The sequence below is a fragment of the Oncorhynchus mykiss genome, chromosome 27, assembly GCF_013265735.2.
Source record: "Oncorhynchus mykiss isolate Arlee chromosome 27, USDA_OmykA_1.1, whole genome shotgun sequence".
Lineage (NCBI taxonomy): Eukaryota > Metazoa > Chordata > Actinopteri > Salmoniformes > Salmonidae > Oncorhynchus > Oncorhynchus mykiss.
The window spans coordinates 27994028-28015000 of record NC_048591.1 but is presented as its reverse complement, the minus strand read 5'-3'; the positions used below and the strand labels follow the sequence as shown (position 1 = coordinate 28015000).

Genomic DNA, 20973 nt, shown 5'->3' with positions numbered 1-20973 from the left:
AGTGGTTTGTTTGCAGTAATTCCACCATGAAGGCCTGATTCACACAGTCTCCTCTGAACAGTTGATGTTGAGATGTGTCTGTTACTTGAACTCTGTGAAGCATTTATTTGGGCTGCAATTTCTAAGACTGGTAACTCGAATGAACTTGTCCTCTGCAGCAGAGGTAACTCTGGGTCTTCCTTTCCTGTGGCCGTCCTCGTGAGACAGTTTCATCATAGCGTTTGATGGTTTTTGCGACTGCACTTGAAGAAACAAGTTCTTGAAATTTCTGGATTGACTGACCTTCATGTCTTAAAGTAATGATGGACTGTCATTTCTCTGCTTATTTGAGCTGTTCTTTTAACAAATATAGGGCTATCTTCTGTATACCACCCTAACCTTGTCACAACACAACTGATTGTCTCAAACGCATTAAGTAAAGAAATTCCACAAATTAACTTTTAACAAGGCACACCTGTTAATTGAAATGCATTCCAGGTGACTACCTCATGAAGCTGTTTGAGAGAATACCAAGAGTGTGCAAAGCTGTCATCAAGGCAAAGGGTCGCTACTTTGAAGAATCTCAAATGTAAAATATATTTTGATTTGTTTAACACTTTTTTGTTAACTACATGATTCCATGTGTTATTACATATTTTTTATGTCTTCACTATTATTCTACAACGTATAAAATAGTAAAAATAAAGAAAGACCCTGGAATGAGTAGGTGTTTCCAAACGTTTGACTGGTATGGTATGTTTCCCATGCCAATAAAGCCCCTTGAATTTGAATTGCGAGAGAAAGGGAGGGGCAGAGAGAGAAGGATGGGAGATGAGGTCGAGGAGGTGATAGGGACTGAGATAGACAGAGAGAGAGATGAAGGATGGGAGATGAGGTCGAAGAGGAGATAGGGACTGAGATAGACAGAGAGAGAGATGAAGGATGGGAGATGAGGTCGAGGAGGAGATAGGGACTGAGATAGACAGAGAGAGAGATGAAGGATGGGAGATGAGGTCGAGGAGGTGATAGGGACTGAGATAGACAGAGAGAGAGATGAAGGATGGGAGATGAGGTCGAGGAGGTGATAGGGATTGAGATAGACAGAGAGAGAGATGAAGGATGGGAGATGAGGTCGAGGAGGTGATAGGGACTGAGATAGACAGAGAAAGAGAGATGAAGTCGAGGAGGTGATAGGGACTGAGATAGACAGAGAAAGAGAGATGAAGGATGGGAGATGAGGTCGAGGAGGTGATAGGGACTGAGATAGACAGAGAGAGAGATGAAGGATGGGAGATGAGGTCGAGGAGGTGATAGGGACTGAGATAGACAGAGAGAGATGAAGGATGGGAGATGAGGTCGAGGAGGTGATAGGGACTGAGATAGACAGAGAGAGAGATGAAGGATGGGAGATGAGGTCGAGGAGGTGATAGGGACTGAGATAGACAGATGGGTAGAGCAGGCCTGTAGATGAATGTACGTACTCTGTAGATAGGACGGTTGGTATTGTGGAGGAGACTCTTCATGGTAAACTACACTCTGAATGATGCCATGCACTGGGTTCAGCAAGTTGGTATCCTGGCACATAGACAGCAGCGTGTTGATTTTAGAGTCCAGCAGGTTGTGGCTGAGGAGAGGAGGAAACACATTAAGATCAACATCGGCTAGGTAGGTAGGCCACAATCATTAGACACCACACTCCGCATCACCCTTTCCCAGTGACCTTGTCAACACATATCATGACAGGACTCTAACACACTGGTGAATAACTAGGCCTCATACGAGACAGTTACAAGTTAAACTATATTTTGAAGCCGTGACATTTTGCTGGTAGAGAGAGTGCTACCTCAAATGAAACTACAAACAACCGCCCACATATAACGTATGCATGTGTGGGCTAATGACTTTCTGACTCACAGGGACTCCACTATTAAACCCTAAAATAAACTGAACACAAACTACATTTCTAGCTAGGTCAACCACACTACAACTCCCAGGATGAATTTGAGGCAGGACAGGACCCCTCTCAGAAGATCAGTGGTCTTTCCTCACCCCAAAAAAACAACTACCTTGGGCCAAAACAGAGAGCTATCCAACTTTCAAGCTCTCAAATAATTTCCCAAAGTGTTCTCCATTCTCTAGGTTTGCTTATGGAAAAAGTAGGGCTTAGGCTATGTATTTGGTTTTGCCTGGGAGATTATCGGCATGTTAACTTACACGACGGGAAAAACCTTAGGGAAGACGACGCTAGCTTCAGCTAGATACTCGTACAGGATCCTCTGGTCAAAGTCGTCTGTGGTGTACTTGACCTGGGTGGCCTTGGACAGAGAAACAGAGCGCATGCGTTTACAGACTGAACCAGTTATATACAGTAGAAAGCTGTAAACTATGTTGCTGCCTCCCTATGTGCATTCATGATGACTAATTAGACAGTAGCAGTAACTAGTGGTCCACTGAGTATGTTACATATACAGTACCGGTCAAAAGTTTGGACACACCTACTCATTCCAGGGTTTTTCTTTATTTTTAAACTGGTTGAGAGAATGCCAAGAGTGTGCAAAGCTGTCATCAAGGCAAAGGGTGGCTACTTTGAAGAATCTCAAATATAAAATATATTTTGATTTGTTTAACACTTTTTTGGTTACTACATGATTCCATGTGTTATTTCATAGTTTTGATGTCTTCACTATTATTCTACAATGTAGAAAATAGTACAAATAAAGAAAAACCCTTGAATGATTAGGTGTGTCCAGACTATTGACTGTTACATATGGTTTGTTTATTTTATTACCCACTTTATAAGTACATCTTATTTTATTACCCGCTTTATAAGTACTTCTTATTTTATTACTCGCTTTATAAGTACTTCTTATTTTATTACTCGCTTTATAAGTACTTCTTATTTTATTACCCACTTTATAAGTACTTCTTATTTTATTACTCACTTTATAAGTACATCTTATTTTATTACCAGCTTTATAAGTACTTCTTATTTTATTACCCACTTTATAAGTACTTCTTATTTTATTACCCGCTTTATAAGTACATCTTATTTTATTACCCGCTTTATAAGTACTTCTTATTTTACTACTCGCTTTATAAGTCTTCTTATTTTATTACCCGCTTTATAAGTACATCTTATTTTATTACCCGCTTTATAAGTACATCTTATTTTATTACCCGCTTTATAAGTACTTCTTATTTTATTACCCACTTTATAAGTACTTCTTATTTTATTACCCGCTTTAAGTACATCTTATTTTATTACCCGCTTTATAAGTACATCTTATTTTATTACCCGCTTTATAAGTACATCTTATTTTATTACCAGCTTTATAAGTACTTCTTATTTTATCACCCACTTTATAAGTACTTCTTATTTTATTACCCGCTTTATAAGTACATCTTATTTTATTACCCGCTTTATAAGTACTTCTTATTTTACTACTCGCTTTATAAGTCTTCTTATTTTATTACCCGCTTTATAAGTACATCTTATTTTATTACCCGCTTTATAAGTACATCTTATTTTATTACCCGCTTTATAAGTACTTCTTATTTTATTACCCACTTTATAAGTACTTCTTATTTTATTACCCGCTTTAAGTACATCTTATTTTATTACCCGCTTTATAAGTACATCTTATTTTATTACCCGCTTTATAAGTACATCTTATTTTATTACCCGCTTTATAAGTACTTCTTATTTTATTACCCACTTTATAAGTACTTCTTATTTTATTACCCGCTTTATAAGTACATCTTATTTTATTACCCGCTTTATAAGTACTTCTTATTTTACTACTCGCTTTATAAGTCTTCTTATTTTATTACCCGCTTTATAAGTACATCTTATTTTATTACCCGCTTTATAAGTACTTCTTATTTTATTACCCACTTTATAAGTACTTCTTATTTTATTACCCGCTTTAAGTACATCTTATTTTATTACCCGCTTTATAAGTACATCTTATTTTATTACCCGCTTTATAAGTACATCTTATTTTATTACCCGCTTTATAAGTACTTCTTATTTTATTACTCGTTTTATAAGTACTTCTTATTTTATTACCCACTTTATAAGTACTTCTTATTTTATTACCCGCTTTATAAGTACATCTTATTTTATTACCCGCTTTATAAGTACTTCTTATTTTACTACTCGCTTTATAAGTCTTTTTATTTTATTACCCGCTTTATAAGTACATCTTATTTTATTACCCGCTTTATAAGTACATCTTATTTTATTACCCGCTTTATAAGTACTTCTTATTTTATTACCCGCTTTATAAGTACATCTTATTTTATTACCCGCTTTATAAGTACATCTTATTTTATTACCCGCTTTATAAGTACTTCTTATTTTATTACCCACTTTATAAGTACTTCTTATTTTATTACCCGCTTTATAAGTACATCTTATTTTATTACCCGCTTTATAAGTACTTCTTATTTTACTACTCGCTTTATAAGTCTTCTTATTTTATTACCCGCTTTATAAGTACATCTTATTTTATTACCCGCTTTATAAGTACATCTTATTTTATTACCCGCTTTATAAGTACTTCTTACTTTATTACCCACTTTATAAGTACTTCTTATTTTATTACCCGCTTTAAGTACATCTTATTTTATTACCCGCTTTATAAGTACATCTTATTTTATTACCCGCTTTATAAGTACATCTTATTTTATTACCCGCTTTATAAGTACTTCTTATTTTATTACTCGCTTTATAAGTACTTCTTATTTTATTACCCACTTTATAAGTACTTCTTATTTTATTACCCGCTTTATAAGTACATCTTATTTTATTACCCGCTTTATAAGTACTTCTTATTTTACTACTCGCTTTATAAGTCTTTTTATTTTATTACCCGCTTTATAAGTACATCTTATTTTATTACCCGCTTTATAAGTACATCTTATTTTATTACCCGCTTTATAAGTACTTCTTATTTTATTACCCGCTTTATAAGTACATCTTATTTTATTACCCGCTTTATAAGTACATCTTATTTTATTACCCGCTTTATAAGTACTTCTTATTTTATTACCCACTTTATAAGTACTTCTTATTTTATTACCCGCTTTATAAGTACATCTTATTTTATTACCCGCTTTATAAGTACTTCTTATTTTACTACTCGCTTTATAAGTCTTCTTATTTTATTACCAGCTTTATAAGTACTTCTTATTTTACTACCCGCTTTATAAGTCTTCTTATTTTATTACCCGCTTTATAAGTACTTCTTATTTTACTACCCGCTTTATAAGTACTTCTTATTTTACTACCCGCTTTATAAGTACTTCTTATTTTATTACCCGCTAGCACAAGCATTTCGCTACACTCGCATTAACATCTGCTAACCATGTGTATGTGACAAATAAAATTTGATAGGTACTTCTTATTTTATTACCCACTTTGTAAGTACATCTTATTTTGCCAGGTGTGAGTTTCTGTGTGTGTATGTGTTCTTCCCCTCACCAGCACAGTGAGAAGCAGGGCCTGGACTTTGGGGTCAGTCAGCACCTCCTCGTCCAGTAGGACGTTGGACTCTGTCACAGACACCTTGCGGAGGTGGGAGTGGCCCATTCTTTGGCTGTCTATCTCGTAGGCGTTCTCGGTCACACACCTCACCTTAGGCGGGGTGGTGACTCCAGACTCCGTATCTGGTCTCTTTGGTGCTTTGGAGTCCGATATCAAGTGATCAAAACTCTTCCTGTAGTCTGGAGAAATACACCACAGACAGTGTCGAGGTAATGATTGAAGAGGGTGAGGAGAGGGTCTAGGGAATAAGATTGTGAGTGGTGACATGGATCTTACACCAGCTGTGTATTTCTTGAGATGTAACTTACACTGTAGTCAATGTTGCCTGATCATAGTCAGCATGAGCAGGGCTTCCAAGCATACAAAGTATACACCCAATAAAACGGCTCGCATGATACACCTCTGGTGCAGCAGTATAAATATATATACTTTAATTTAACCTTTAACTACAGTGGCAAGAAAAAGTATGTGAACCCTTTGGAATTACCTGGGGTTCTGAATAAATTGGTAATCAAATTTGATCTGATCTTTATCTAAGTCACAACAATAGACAGTGTGCTTAAACTAATAACACACAAATTCTATTTTCTTGTCTTGTCTATACAGAATATATCATTTAAACATTCACAGCGTAGGTTGGAAAAAGTATGTGAACCCCAAGGCTAATGACTTCTCCAAAAGCTAATTGGAGTCAGGAGTCAGCTAACCTGGAGTCCAATCAATGAGATGAGATTGGAGATGTTGGTTAGAGCTGCCTTGCCCTATGAAAAACATTCACAAAATTTGAGTTTGCTATTCCCAAGAAGCATTGCTTGATGTGAACCACGCCTCAAACAAAAGAGATCTCAGAAGACCTAAGATTAAGAATGGTTGACTTGCATAAAGCTGGAAAGGGTTACAAAAGTATGTTTAAAAGCCTTGACGTTCATCAGTCCATGGTAAGACAAATTGCCTATTAATGGAGAAAGTTCAGCACTGTTGCTACTCTCCCTAGGAGTGGCCGTCTTGCAAGGATGACCGCAAGAGCACAGCTCACAATGCTCAATGAGGTTGAGAAGAATTCTAGTGTGTCAGCTGAAGACTTACAGAAATCTTTGGAACATGCTAACATCTCTGTTGACGAGTCTACGATACGTAAAACAATAAAAACAAGAATGGTGATCATGGGAAGACACCACGGAAGAAGCTCCTGCTATCCAAAAAAAACATTGCTGCAATGCTGCAAGTCTGAAGTTCGCGAAAGTGCACCTGGATGTTCCACAGCGCTACTGGCAAAATATTCTATGGACAGATGAAACTAGAGTTCAGTTGTTTGGAAGGAAGACAACACTATGTGTGGAGAAGAAAAGGCACAGCACACCAACCTCAAAACCTCATCCCAAATGTAAAGTATGGTGGAGGGAACATCATGGTTTGGGGCTGCTTTGCTACCTCAGGGCTTGGGCAGCTTGCAATCAGACAGGAAAATGAATTTCCTAGTTTATCAAGACATTTTTCAGGAGAATGTTAGGCTATCTGTCCGCCAATTGAAGCTCAATAGAAGTTGGGTGATGCAAAAGGACAATGACCCAAAACACAGAAGTAAATCAACAACAGAATGGCTTCAACAGAAGAAAATGCTTATTCTGGAGTGGCCCAGTCCAAAGTCCTGACCTCAACCCAACTGAGATGCTGTGGCATGAGCTCAAGAGAGCTGTTCACACCAGACATCCCAAGAATATTGCTGAACTGAAACAGTTAAGAGGAATGGTCCAAAATTCCTCCTGACCGTTGTGCAGGTCTGATCTGCAACTACAGAAAACATTTGGTTGAGGTTATTGCTGCCAAAGGAGGGTCAACCAGTTATTAAATCCAAGGGTTCACATACATTTCCCACCCTGCATTGTGAATGTTCACACTGTGTGTGCAATAAAAGACATGAAAACGTATAATCGTTTGTGTGTTATTCGTTTCAGAAGACTGTGTTTGTCTATTGTTGTGACCTAGATGAAGATCAGATCAAATTCTATGACCAATTTATGCAGAAATCCAGGTATTTCCAAAGAGTTCACATACTTTTTCTTGCCACTCTAGGCAAGTCAGTTAGAAAAAAATATTATTTACAATGACGGCCTACCCAGGCCAAACCCGGATGACGATGGGCCAATTGTGCTACACCCTATGGGCCTCCCAATCATGGCGCGATATGATACAGCCTGGATTCGAACCAGGGACTGTAGTGACGCCTCTTGCACTGAGATGCAGTGCCTTAGACCACTGCGCTACTCGGGAGCCCAAAAAACAATGCTAAGGGGAACTCTTAGACAACATTAACAGTGTTGTTTAGCAGCAACGTTATAGTTACCCAGCAGCTTCTTGGTGTTGGCATGGGACGCCTGGCCCATGTCCAGGCTCATGGACTTGCGTGTACGGGGGCTGATCTGCCCCACCGTGGGGTAGTAGGCATTCAGATAGCGCTCTGACACCTTGGGAGACGCCCACGGCTGGCACTCTCTCAGTGTCCTGAGGGGAGGAGATGGGGGCTACAGGTAAGGATAGAACTATTCAAGCTTGATTGTAAATATATTTACCAACAACATGTATTACAGAAAATGACTGACGCAAGAGAGAGAGAGGAGAGAGAGAGAAAGGGAAGGGGCAGAGAGAGAGGAGAGAGAGAGAGAAAGGGATGGGGCAGAGAGAGAGGAGAGAGAGAGAAAGGGACAGGGCAGAGAGAGAAGAGAGAGAGAGAAAGGGAAGGGGCAGAGAGAGAGGAGAGAGAGAGAAAGGGACGAGGCAGAGAGAGAGGAGAGAGAGAGAAAGGGACGGGGCAGAGAGAGAGGAGAGAGAGAGAAAGGGACGGGGCAGAGAGAGAGGAGAGAGAGAGAAAGGGACGGGGCAGAGAGAGAGGAGAGAGAGAGAAAGGGACGGGGCAGAGAGAGAGGAGAGAGAGAGAAAGGGACGGGGCAGAGAGAGAGGAGAGAGAGAGAAAGGGACGGGGCAGAGAGAGAGGAGAGAGAGAGAAAGGGACGGGGCAGAGAGAGAGGAGAGAGAGAGAAAAAGGGACGGGGCAGAGAGAGAGGAGAGAGAGAGAAAGGGAAGGGGCAGAGAGAGAGGAGAGAGAGAGAAAGGGACGGGGCAGAGAGAGAGGAGAGAAAGGGACGGGGCAGAGAGAGAGGAGAGAGAGAGAGAAAGGCAAGGGGCAGAGAGAGAGGAGAGAGAGAGAAAGGGACGGGGCAGAGAGAGAGGAGAGAGAGAGAAAGGGAAGGGGCAGAGAGAGAGGTATATTTACCAACAACATGTATTACAGAAAATGACTGACGCAACTTTGGAAAAGATGAAACCTATTCAGGTTCTAAGTGTCTGATGTAGAGAGCGCCTCACCTGAAGCTGGGGTCAGTGTGGTGCAAAGAATAGGTATCCATGGGAACGTTCTCCATGCCCATCTCAGACAGCAACAGAGACTTCCTGTGTTTTAGACTGCAGCGACTACGCACCTCCTCTGACACTGTGAGCAGGGCTGAACACACACATTCAGTCACACACAGACACACACCAGAGCAGTGAAAACCAGTGATGGGATCATTGCAGAAACATTTATGAAGAGGCGACAATTCCTTATTTTACATGATAAAAAAAAAAAAAAAACGTATATTTATTCACGGAAAATTAACATTCCAAATAAAACAAGGACTGCTGCCTCCCCCCCACCCACCCCCCTCCTTCTCCATGGCTGACGTGAGTAAAACATTTAAATGTGTTAACCCTCGCAAGGCAGCTGGCCCAGACGGCATCCCTAGCCACGTCCTCAGAGCATGCGCAGACCAGCTGGCTGGTGTTTTTACAGACATATTCAACCAATCCCTATCCAATCCCTAAAAACAGCACTGTGTCTCACTTTTTATTGATCTCTCGAAGGCTTTTGATACAGTTGATCATGCTATACGAAGGCAGAGACTGTCGAGTGTAGGTCTTTCAGGGCATGCAGTTGCATGGTTTGCTAACTATCTGTCTGATTGAACTCAGTGCACTCAATTTGATGGGCTTATTTATGTCTGTTAAATTAAAGGAGGCTAGTATCAGCTACATTTATGCCTTTACTAGACTATGGGGATATTTTATATATGAATGCTTCCGCTCAGTGTTTGAGATCAATTGACACCCGTTACCATGGCACTTTGAGATTTATTTTAAAACTACAAAACCCTTACGCACCACTGCACTTTGTATACCAGGGTTGGCTGGCCTTCTCTAGTCACTCATAGGTTCAGTCACTTGTATACTTTTATTTGCAAAGCCATTTTGGGTCTACTACCTTTTTATTTGGGCATTTTTATTGTTCAGAAATGTGGTGGGTACTCTCGTCGTTCGCTGGATTTTATCCTGCTAACTGTTCCAAATGTCTGAACTGAATTTGGTAAAAGGGCTTTTATGTACTCTGCGCCATCGTCTTGGAACGCCTTACAAAATAGTTTTAAACTGGAAGAACTTGTCCCGATTGGTATTTTTAAAGTCACTGATGAATGATCTTGAGACTGATTCCCTGACCTGTCAATGTTTTTAATATGCTGTTTTTGATTTTGTTATACTCTTGTGAATTCTATGGTTTTTACTAGATTACTTGTAGTTTTTCATGTTGTTTGTCTGTCATTTTTGTAATGACTTGGTGCTGCCCATCTTGGCCAGGATGCTCTTGAAAAAGAGATTTTAAATCCCAATGAGCCCTTCCTGGTTAAATAAAGGTTAAATAAAATCAATAAATCCCAGTCTGCTGTCCCCACTTGCTTCAAGACGGCCACCATTGTTCATGTTCCCAAGAAAGCTAAGTTAACTGAACTAAATTACTATCGCCCCATTGCACTCGCTTCTGTAATCATGAAGTGCTTTGAGAGACTAGTCAAGGATCATATCACCTCGATCCTACCCGGCCACCATAGACCCAATTCAGTTTGCATAAACTGAATGTAAGAATGCTGTTCATTGAACATAGCTCAGCATTCAGCACCTTAGTACCCACCAAGCTCATCATTAAGCTTGAGACCCTGGGTCTGAACCCTGCCCTGTGCAACTGGGTCCTGGACTTCCTGACGGGCCGCTCCCAGGTCGTGATGGTAGGAAACAACACCTCCACTTTGCTGACCCTCAACACAGGGGCCCCACGAGGGTGCGTGCTCAGCCCCCTCCTGTACTCCTTGTTCACACACGACTGTGAGGCCATGCACGCCTCCAACTCAATCATCAAGTTTGCAGACGACACAACAGTAGTGGGCTTGATTACCAACAACGACGAGACAGCCTACAGGGACGAGGTGAGGGCTCTGGGAGTGTGTTGTCAGGAAAACAACCTCTCACTCAACGTCAACAAAACAAAGGAGATGATCGCGAACTTCAGGAAACAGCAGAGAGAGCAAGCACCCCCCTCTCCAAATTGACGGGACAGCAGTGGTGAAGGTGGAAAGTTTTAAGTTCCTCGGCGTACACATCACAGACAAACTGAAATGGTCCACACAGACAGTGTGGCGAAGAAGGCGCAACAGCGCCTCTTCAACCTCAGGAGGCTGAAGAAATTTGGCTTGTCACCCAAAACCCTGACAAATTTTTACAGATGCACAATTGAGAGCAACCTTTCGGGCTGTATCACAGCCTGGTACGGCAACTGCAACACCCTCAACCGCAAGGCTCTCCAGAGGGTGGTGCTGTCTGCACAACGCATCACCGGGGCAAACTACCTGCCCTCCAGGACACCTACACCACCCGATGTCATAGGAAGGCCAAAAAGATCACCAAGGACAACAACCACCCGAGCCACTGCCTGTTCACACTGCTACCATCCAGAAGGCGAGGTCAGTACAGGTGCAACAACGCTGGGACCGAGAGACTGAAAAACAGCTTCTATCTCAAGGCCATCAGACTGTTAAATAGCCACCACTAACACAGAGAGGCTGCTGCCTACATACAGACTTGAAATCATTGGTCACTTTAATAAATGGATCACTAGTCACTTTATACAATGCCACTGTGTGCATTAGGTAGTTGTTGGGGAATTGTTAGATTACTTGTTAGATATTACTGCACTGTCACAACCAGAAGCATTTTGCTACACTCGCATTAACATCTGCTAACCATGTGTATGTGACCAATAAAACTTGATTTGATGAATTTTTTTATTTTTATAAACTGACCTACAGGCACCAGGAAATCAAGATACAAGGAATTTTGCAGGTTATTCCAACAATGGGAGGCACAATATGACAGACCATCATATCTGTTTTACAAACATGTTTTTACAGCAACACACTGCTTGCTATCCAAATAGCACATTGCAGATCCAGTGAGTTGACACAGAGGTCTGGTGTGGGTGAGTGGAGTCAGTGTGTAGGAGACTTGACTGGAACTGACCTGCCAGGTAGGCCACGCTTTGGCTGTTGACCTCAAACTTGTCACAGTTGAGGTGTTTTCCCACCAGGGCCAGCAGCGTGTGGAGGATACGCACTGTCCGAGCCACCGTGGTGGGGGACGGGTGTCTGAAGCCTTCAAATAGACACACACAGGAGAAGGAAAACAGAGTGGCACGTTAGTCACAGCCATACACACATAGCCATACACCACTCTACTGCTAGCTTGGTACATTTTAGCACGGCCACATTAATTCAACACGGTTAGCATTAAAACACATCAAGACCTACAGAGTACACAACATTAAATGCAGCTAGTGACAAGTAGACTACACCAACAACTGCTGCCAAGCTCTTTGTCACTGCAGGACAAGGGCACCTAGTCAATAGAGCCAGTTTGAGTCTCTGACAGTGGGGAAGACAGGTTTTCATCAGCGGCTCAGCAAGTCAGGCCAATGTCTTTCATCCATCTATTCTTTATCTAGCTAGAATAGACCCAAACAAATACCATAATTTCAAACATTTTATGAATGTTTACTTAAGCGATAGTGACAGAGAAGCTGGGGTTTATATGATACTCAGTACTGTCACAGGAATGGAATCTGCTCTGGCTGAGACTCAGTCAGGTGCCCTGTGTCCTCTCCCTTACCTTTCAGCAGGTGTCCTGTGTCCTCTCCCTTACCTTTCAGCAGGTGTCCTGTGTCCTCTCCTTACCCTTCAGCAGGTGTCCTGTGTCCTCTCCTTACCTTTCAGCAGGTGTCCTGTGTCCTCTCCTTACCTTTCAGCAGGTGTCCTGTGTCCTCTCCCTTACCCTTCAGCAGGTGTCCTGTGTCCTCTCCCTTACCCTTCAGCAGGTGTCCTGTGTCCTCTCCTTACCCTTCAGCAGGTGTCCTGTGTCCTCTCCTTACCTTTCAGCAGGTGCCCTGTGTCCTCTCCCTTACCTTTCAGCAGGTGTCCTGTGTCCTCTCCCTTACCTTTCAGCAGGTGTCCTGTGTCCTCTCCCTTACCTTTCAGCATGTGTCCTGTGTCCTCTCCCTTACCTTTCAGCAGGTGCCTTGTGTCCTCTCCTTACCTTTCAGCAGGTGCCCTGTGTCCTCTCCCTTACCTTTCAGCAGGTGACCTGTGTCTCCTCCCTTACCTTTCAGCAGGTGCCCTGTGTCCTCTCCCTTACCTTTCAGCAGGTGCCCTGTGTCCTCTCCCTTACCTTTCAGCAGGTGCCCTGTGTCCTCTCCTTACCTTTCAGCAGGTGCCTTGTGTCCTCTCCTTACCTTTCAGCAGGTGCCTTGTGTCCTCTCCTTACCTTTCAGCAGGTGTCCTGTGTCCTCTCCTTACCTTTCAGCAGGTGCCCTGTGTCCTCTCCCTTACCTTTCAGCAGGTGTCCCACCAGTGCGAAGTTGAAGTTGGAGCTGAAGTTGAGGCCCACAAAGTGGTCCATCTGTTTACAATGCCACTCCAGAGGACGCCTGATCTCCATAAACACCTCCTCTGGACTCTTGATTGGGGGGAAACAAATAAATATGTTCATTTAGCAGATACTTCTTTACACATATTCAGCATATAAATGTGATGAATATGTTGAATTCTTTGAACCGAAAAGTGACTGTGTGTGTGTCTGTGGTTAAGGTGTGTAAATGATTTTAGAACTGCCGGGTACATTCTTCGTAACCTGGTTGTGTACAGCTTTCATGGAAATATGAACAAATGCAATGTTTCACTTTTTCTGATGTCGGGGTCCCTCTAGGAAAAGTAATCCAACTTAAAGTTGAAAAAATATAATTTCGGTGTTTTTCTCTGCTGTTAAACATAGTGGCGGGTCATTTTTAACCCTTAAGACAACACAGGGGTTAAAAGGCTAATTGATCATTAGAAAACCCTTTTGCAATTATGTTAGCACAGCTGAAAACACTTGTCCTATTAGAGAAGCAATCAACGGGTCTTCTTTAGACTAGTTGAGTATCTAGAGCATCAGCATTTGTGGGTTCGATTACAGGCTCAAAATGGCCAGAAACAAAGAACTTTCTTCTGAAACTCGTCAGTCTATTCTTGTTCTGAGGAAATACAGGTAAACTAATTAAACAACAAAGAACACGATCTACACGATCAGTCGCTGTGTGTAAAATAAAAAGTGGTTCATGTGAACCTAACTCACAGATAAAAAATGTCAAGAAAGCAATCCCATGTTATTTGTTGTCTAGACCTTCCTGAAAATGACACGCGAGAAACAATACACTAATAGAAATAGAATGAAACAAACAGGCATTCTATTTTTGCTCTATCATAGTGGCCACTATAGACATCGATCAAGGCTACATCTGTGCAAAAATAACATTCAGTGATTAAAACAATGGTTCTTAACCTGGGTTCGATCGAACCCCAGGGGTTCGGTGAGTCAGTCTCAGGGGTTCGGCGGAGGTCAAGAAACACATCCGACTCATATGATTCGTGATGACACGCCCCGCTTGGCCATCATTGGCTGCAGGTGATCACGCTACATCGCTTGGCCTATCTGTGCTGCAGGGAATTTGGTGCGCTCAGTAGTCGACTTGTGACTGTCGTGATGGTACGTCTTGTGATTTCTTTCTTAATATTTGAATCCCTTCATACTTACTATGTCGAGCAAAAAAAGAAAGTGGTCGGACGAATATGTACAATATGGATTCACATGTATAACGGAACGTGATGGGAGTCAGTGTCCTAACTGCATGATTTGCAATGCCAAGTTGAGTAATTCTAGTATAGCACCAGCAAAACTAAGATAACACTTCCTTAAGCTGCATGGAGATGGAAAATACAAGAACACAACGCTCGCTGAATTCAAGGTGAAGAGAGACAGATTCGATGAAAAGGCTACTCTGCCTGTTCTCGGCTTTGTACCCATCAACAAACCGATCCTCACAGCATCGTACGAAGTTGCTTACCTGATCGCAAAGCAGGGCAAACCACACACCATTGATGAAACACTCATAAAACCAGCTGTGTTGAAGATGGCGAATATCATGCTGGGAAAAGAGACTGAAGTTAAATTATCCCAAATTCCTCTTTCAAATGACACCATCAGCGACAGAATAGAGGACGTGAGCAAAGACATCTTGGCTCAAGTAGTTGTAGATCTGATTTCAAGCCTGGCAAATTTCAGCCTTCAACTCGACGAGAACACAGACGTTTCCAATCTAAGCCAGTTTGCTGTATTCGTGAGCTATGTGAAAGACGACGTGTTAAAGGAAGATTTTTTATTTTGTAAGCCTCTTACAACAACAACTAAGGCAGCCGATGTGAAGAAACTTGTGGATGACTTCTTCAAAGACAACAATCTTTCGTGGGATATGGTTTCTGCAGTTTGTTCGGATGGAGCTCCAGTCATGCTGGGAAGAAAGTCTGGTTTTGGTGCGCTAGTGAAAGCCGATGCACCACACATCATGGTTACGCATTGTATTCTGCACAGACATGCGTTGGCAACAAAAACCTTGCCTCCAAAACTGGTAGAAGTATTACAAATTGTAGTGGAATGCGTGAACTATGTGCGAACTAGTGCTCTGAGGCACCGCATCTTCAGTGAGCTGTGTAAAGAAATGGGCTCTGAATTCGAGGTACTTCTGTACCATTCTAACGTTCGGTAGTTAACCCGGGGACCGGTGCTGAATTGTGTTTTTGCCGTGCGTGTGGAATTAGCCCTGTTTTTGCAAGAGCACCAACATTGTCATGTAGATTGCTTAAAAAAATCTGAGTTCATTCTCATTTTAGCGTACATGGCTGATATCTTCGCAGCTCTCAATCATCTCAATCAAAAGATGCAGGGCGGTGGAGTCAACATCATCGAAGCGGAGGAAACCCGGAAGGCTTTTCAAAAAAACCTACCGTTATGGAAACGACGAACAGAGAACGATAACTTCGCAAACTTTCCCCTGCTGGACGACTGTGTAAGTAAGATCGAAGATGTATCTGGAATCGGAGACATTTCTGTACCCGCGGAACTGAAGCAAGCAATTGCCACGCACTTAGATGAGCTTGCAAAGTCTCTCGACGGATACTTCCCTACAAGAGAGTCATATCCAGCATGGGTGAGACAGCCATTCACGTTTAGTGTTGAGACAACAGATACCTTGATGAAATCAACAAATGGTAGTACCCTATTACTGCTAAGAAAGCTCTGGAGATTTTCATGCCGTTTGTTACAACATATCTTTGCGAGCAATCCTTTTCGAGGATGCTGGACATAAAAACGAAGAAAAGGAACAGACTTTTTTGCAAAAATGACATGAGAGTGGCACTTGCCAAGGTGAAGCCGCGCATTTCTGAACTGGTCTCTGAAAGGCAACAGCAGAAGTCACACTGATTTGCAGTAAATATTCATTATGATGTTTTTGTGTGAAAATCATGTTTTGATGATTTTGTTCTTTGAACACAGTGATGTTGATGCACGGTTCATTTTGTCCACCAGTAAAATATATACCTATGTTTTGAATTTGAAAAAATCATATTTAATTTTTCCAATTAAGAAGGGTTCGGTGAATGCGCATATGAAACTGGTGGGGTTCAGTACCTCCAACAAGGTTAAGAACCACTGGATTAAAACATTATATAAGCGACACTTGATCCCTGAATCCACTTGTTTAACAAGCAACGCCTCATTTTCACTTAATTCTCTCATTCTGAAAATTAACCACACACCGTAGAGGGAAAAATGTGTTTACAGATAGTGGTTAGTTCATTAGCTAGTTAGTTCGTTAGCAAGTTAACTAGTTTACATTTCACACAGATTGCCAGGGTCCAGTAAGCAACTAACGCGGTATAACTAGAGGAACAGAAAGGAGCTATAGCGAATTGGTTAGGTTACTAACGTTAGCTCATCTGATGTTGTAACGTTAGTTGTCTAAATGTATTAGTAAGCTAATTTTCACACCATAAACTCAATTATTTGATCAGGTAAGTTGGCTAATGTTACTTAACATTTCTCTGGCTAGCGAATGGAGAATTCTATCCAGCTAGCAAGATACTTAACAATGCTAACAATACTTTCTCCCTCACCTCACACTTTCCAAATGCCAATTGTTTTTGGTTACAGCTCATGAAGTACAGTTCATCACCTTCTCACCAGTCTCCGTCATCAGGCTTCTTACCTAACGTTACCTCTTCGTTATCGTTCAGGGGACGCGCTGCTGTAACTGGCAAGCTGCCTTTCTACTCTGTGTGTCTGTGTCTCTGTGTGTGTGTGTGTCTCTGTGTGTGTGTGTGTGTCTCTGTGTGTGTGTGTGTGTGTCTGTGTGTCTCTGTGTGTGTGTGTGTGTGTGTGTGTGTGTGTGTGTGTGTGTGTGTGTGTGTGTGTCTGTGTGTGTGTGTGTGTCTCTGTGTGTGTGTGTGTGTGTGTGTCTCTCTGTGTGTGTGTGTGTGTGTCTCTCTGTGTGTGTGTGTGTGTGTGTGTGTGTCTCTGTGTGTGTGTGTGTGTGTGTCTCTCTGTGTGTGTGTGTGTGTGTGTGTCTCTGTGTGTGTGTGTGTGTGTCTCTGTGTGTGTGTGTGTGTGTGTGTGTGTGTGTGTCTCTGTGTGTGTGTGTGTGTGTGTGTGTCTCTGTGTGTGTGTGTGTGTGTGTGTCTCTGTGTGTGTGTGTGTGTGTGTCTGTGTGTGTGTGTGTGTGTGTGTCTGTGTGTGTGTGTGTGTGTGTGTCTGTGTGTGTGTGTGTGTGTGTGTGTGTGTGTGTGTCTCTGTGTGTGTGTGTGTCTCTGTGTGTGTGTGTGTGTGTGTCTCTGTGTGTGTGTGTGTGTGTCTCTGTGTGTGTGTGTGTGTGTCTCTGTGTGTGTGTGTGTGTGTGTGTGTGTGTGTGTGTGTGTGTCTCTGTGTGTGTGTGTGTGTGTGTGTGTGTGTGTGTGTGTGTGTGTCTGTGTATGTGTCTCTGTGTGTGTGTGTGTGTGTGTCTCTGTGTGTGTGTGTGTGTGTCTCTCTGTGTGTGTGTGTGTGTGTGTGTGTGTCACCTTGTCATTGAAAACTCGCAGGCTGTCCAGAGTGTGTAGGTTCTGCTCTAGCAGGGCCGTCCCAGCAGAGTACAGGTTGACTTCATCCAGCTGCAGCACAGCCACAGCCACCCAGAACACAGCCTTGTGCATGGGGGAGTCCTGGAGAAACACAGGTTTTTATCACGAGGAAACACATTAAATACGTCAACAGCACTAAGCACATTGACAATGAACAAATCTAGCAGTGCTCCAAATACACATTGTTATTAAGAATCAGGAACCAACAACTTACAGCTGGGTTCTTTATTTGAATAGTAGAACACAAGCATTTTGCTGCACCTGCGATAACATCTGCAAATCTTTGTACGTGACCAATACACTTTGATTTGACAAGAGGTAGACCACAGACGATCAGATGACGTAGTGCAGGTGTTCTGTGTTTGCGGTTTGTGTACCTTGTTGAGCAGGGGCTGCAGCTTAGTCAGAGCGATGACTGTGGCCTCAATCAACACCTGGCTGTTGTAGTTATCAGGTCCCTTTAGACAACTCTCCAGCCCCTGTGGAGGAAGAGGACAGACATTAGTAGAGAATGAACACCAGAGTGAAAGAGAGGTGGTGGGGTGAGAGAAAGAAAGAAAGGGAGGAAGGAGAGAGAGCAGGAGAGAGAGAAAGGGGAGGGAATAAAGCGAGAGGGAGAATGAGAGTAGCGGGGGAGAGATGAAGAGGGAGAGAGTATTTCATAGTATTCATTAAGTTAGCTAGTGGATTAGTGGGTTGGTGTACTCACAAACACTCAGCTCGCTGCATAACGCAGATAAGAGCCCACAGGCAGCCTGTACAGACTTAGCTAAGGAAAGGTAAAATACACTCAACACCAGTCCTCAATATGTGTGTGTGTGTGTCAATTCTGGAAGATGGAGTTTCTCATTCCAGCTCCGCACTCCAACAGCCTGCGTGTGGGTGTGGACCCACCCGGTCTATGCTGAGCAGGGGGCTGGCCTTGCTGAGGATCCTGATGATCTGTTTGATCTGGCTGTGGGTCACTCTCTTACTGATGCAGCCAAACACCACCAGGGCTCTGGGCTGCAGGGACGGGTTGTACTGGAACGCAAACCTGGTGGAAGACATAGGTGGCATTTGAGATGTGCACAAAAGAGTGTGTATATATTCAGTGATAGTGGTGAAAATGAACAACATACTTCTGAGCCAGCTCGGTCCACTGGTCCAGCCACTTACACACTGAGATGTCCCTCATGCACGCCTTTCAGGAGAGAACACATTCAGTCAGACATTGGGATTTTGCATGTATTCTGGACATTCTACTGTATACATTAAGCACAATATATCAAGTAATGTGTGTGTGTCTCGCTCACCTCCATGATCTCCAGCAGGGCCTCAGTGACGGTCTCCAGGGAGGAGAGGGCGAAGGTCTCCCTCTCGTAGGACCCGGGTGAGAAGGAGCGGTCACGGTAGCTGGAGCGGAAGGCGATGACCGCAGCAGACTTGACCTTACTGATGCCAAACAGCAGGTAGAACTTAGGCAGGGAGAACTCTGTCAGGCTCAGCCTCAGGACCTGCTTGGTCTCCTCTGGAAGAGATCATGACAAGAGGAGAAGATGACTTGTTGCTCTTCTGAAAGAGAAACCCTGAACGCTGATATCTATAGCAAATAAAAAGAACACAGAAATCTACCTCTATTGAAGCAGTTTCATGGTTCACTGTGTGCTGTGTTTACGTTAGGTCTCTCAATTACATCTTACTTGCAAGAGAGCCCAGTGGCATCCCTACACATTAATGATCAGGGAAGGGTATGCTGTTTAACTACAGATGGTATATAGTCCGCAGGGTAGATACGGTGTGCTTCCTCACATTAATGATCAGGGAAGGGTGTTTAACTACAGATGGTATATAGTCTGCAGGGTAGATAGGGTGTGCTTCCTCACATTAATGATCAGGGAAGGGTGTTTAACTACAGATGGTATATAGTCTGCAGGGTAGATACGGTGTGCTTCCTCACATTAATGATCAGGGAAGGCTGTTTAACTACAGATGGTATATAGTCTGCAGGGTAGATACGGTGTGCTTCCTCACATTAATGATCAGGGAAGGGTGTTTAACTACAGATGGTATATAGTCTGCAGGGTAGATAGGGTGTGCTTCCTCACATTAATGATCAGGGAAGGGTGTTTAACTACAGATGGTATATAGTCTGCAGGGTAGATACGGTGTGCTTCCTCACATTAATGATCAGGGAAGGGTGTTTAACTACAGATGGTATATAGTCTGCAGGGTAGATACGGTGTGCTTCCTCACATTAATGATCAGGGAAGGCTGTTTAACTACAGATGGTATATAGTCTGCAGAGTAGATACGGTGTGCTTCCTCACATTAATGATCAGGGTAGGGTAGATACGGTGTGCTTCCTCACCTCTGAAGTTGAGCTGGGAGCAGGTGCAGAGAGAGTGGATTATGTTGATGACCAGGCCGTGTGTGGAGGCGCGGAGGGACAGGGGGCCGGTGGCCACCAGCAGAGTGACCACGTGGAACAGGTAGGGCAGGTGAGTGGCCACGTCCAGAGAGTTGTTGAAGGACAACATCAGCATGTAACGGGCCAGGATGGCGATGTCATCCCACATCAGGTGCTGCTCCAGGGTGGGCGTGGGAGACAGGCACGTCTTATCGATGATCTTACACATCCGGCCAATCACCTGGTCAGATGGTGTGTGGAGATAACCAATCATTATGAGGTATTGAAAAGGTTGTCAGTGATATGACATCATATACTTGGTGTTAAAGACAACTTTTTGCTGACTGATGATGTTAACATCAACAGAATATCAGCCAAGGGCACCATCTGTTTGGGTTATTTTATTTTAAAAGCGATCAGTCTCCCTAAGCAAACTTCAGATGTATTTTTGGATGTTAGCATAATAGGAGGCAGAGAGAAGATGGCAGGGATTAGATGGGTAAGTCAAACATCATTGGCCCAAGCCTCGGGTGACAAATAGGCCAAAGGGACTAGACAAACTACCCTTTGTCCCCAATAGCTGGCCTGTCATGACATCAGTAGTGGCTGGGCTGGAACATGCCAACCAAACAATGCCCACCCTGATGGATCACGTGTAC

General features: G+C 42.9%; 1 protein-coding gene across 6 annotated transcripts in view; it reads right to left on the bottom strand.

Annotated features, from left to right (window-relative positions):
* The window catches only part of LOC110507892 (neurofibromin), a 107784-nt gene that overhangs the window by 8521 nt on the left and 78290 nt on the right, over positions 1–20973 (bottom strand). For 5 of the 6 annotated variants that reach the window (XM_036964932.1, XM_036964934.1, XM_036964933.1 and 2 more), the window contains 13 exons: positions 20276–20555; positions 19221–19435; positions 19047–19108; positions 18820–18961; positions 18303–18404; positions 17866–18006; positions 13267–13393; positions 11906–12037; positions 8891–9026; positions 7872–8029; positions 5465–5706; positions 2194–2294; positions 1461–1603 (listed from right to left, as the gene is read on the bottom strand). In XM_036964932.1, the coding sequence (XP_036820827.1) occupies positions 1461–1603; positions 2194–2294; positions 5465–5706; positions 7872–8029; positions 8891–9026; positions 11906–12037; positions 13267–13393; positions 17866–18006; positions 18303–18404; positions 18820–18961; positions 19047–19108; positions 19221–19435; positions 20276–20555 (1981 nt within the window). Of the gene's footprint in view, positions 1–1460; positions 1604–2193; positions 2295–5464; positions 5707–7871; positions 8030–8890; positions 9027–11905; positions 12038–13266; positions 13394–17865; positions 18007–18302; positions 18405–18819; positions 18962–19046; positions 19109–19220; positions 19436–20275; positions 20556–20973 lie in introns of those variants that run through there. The other variant, XR_005039980.1, reaches the window with a different exon arrangement.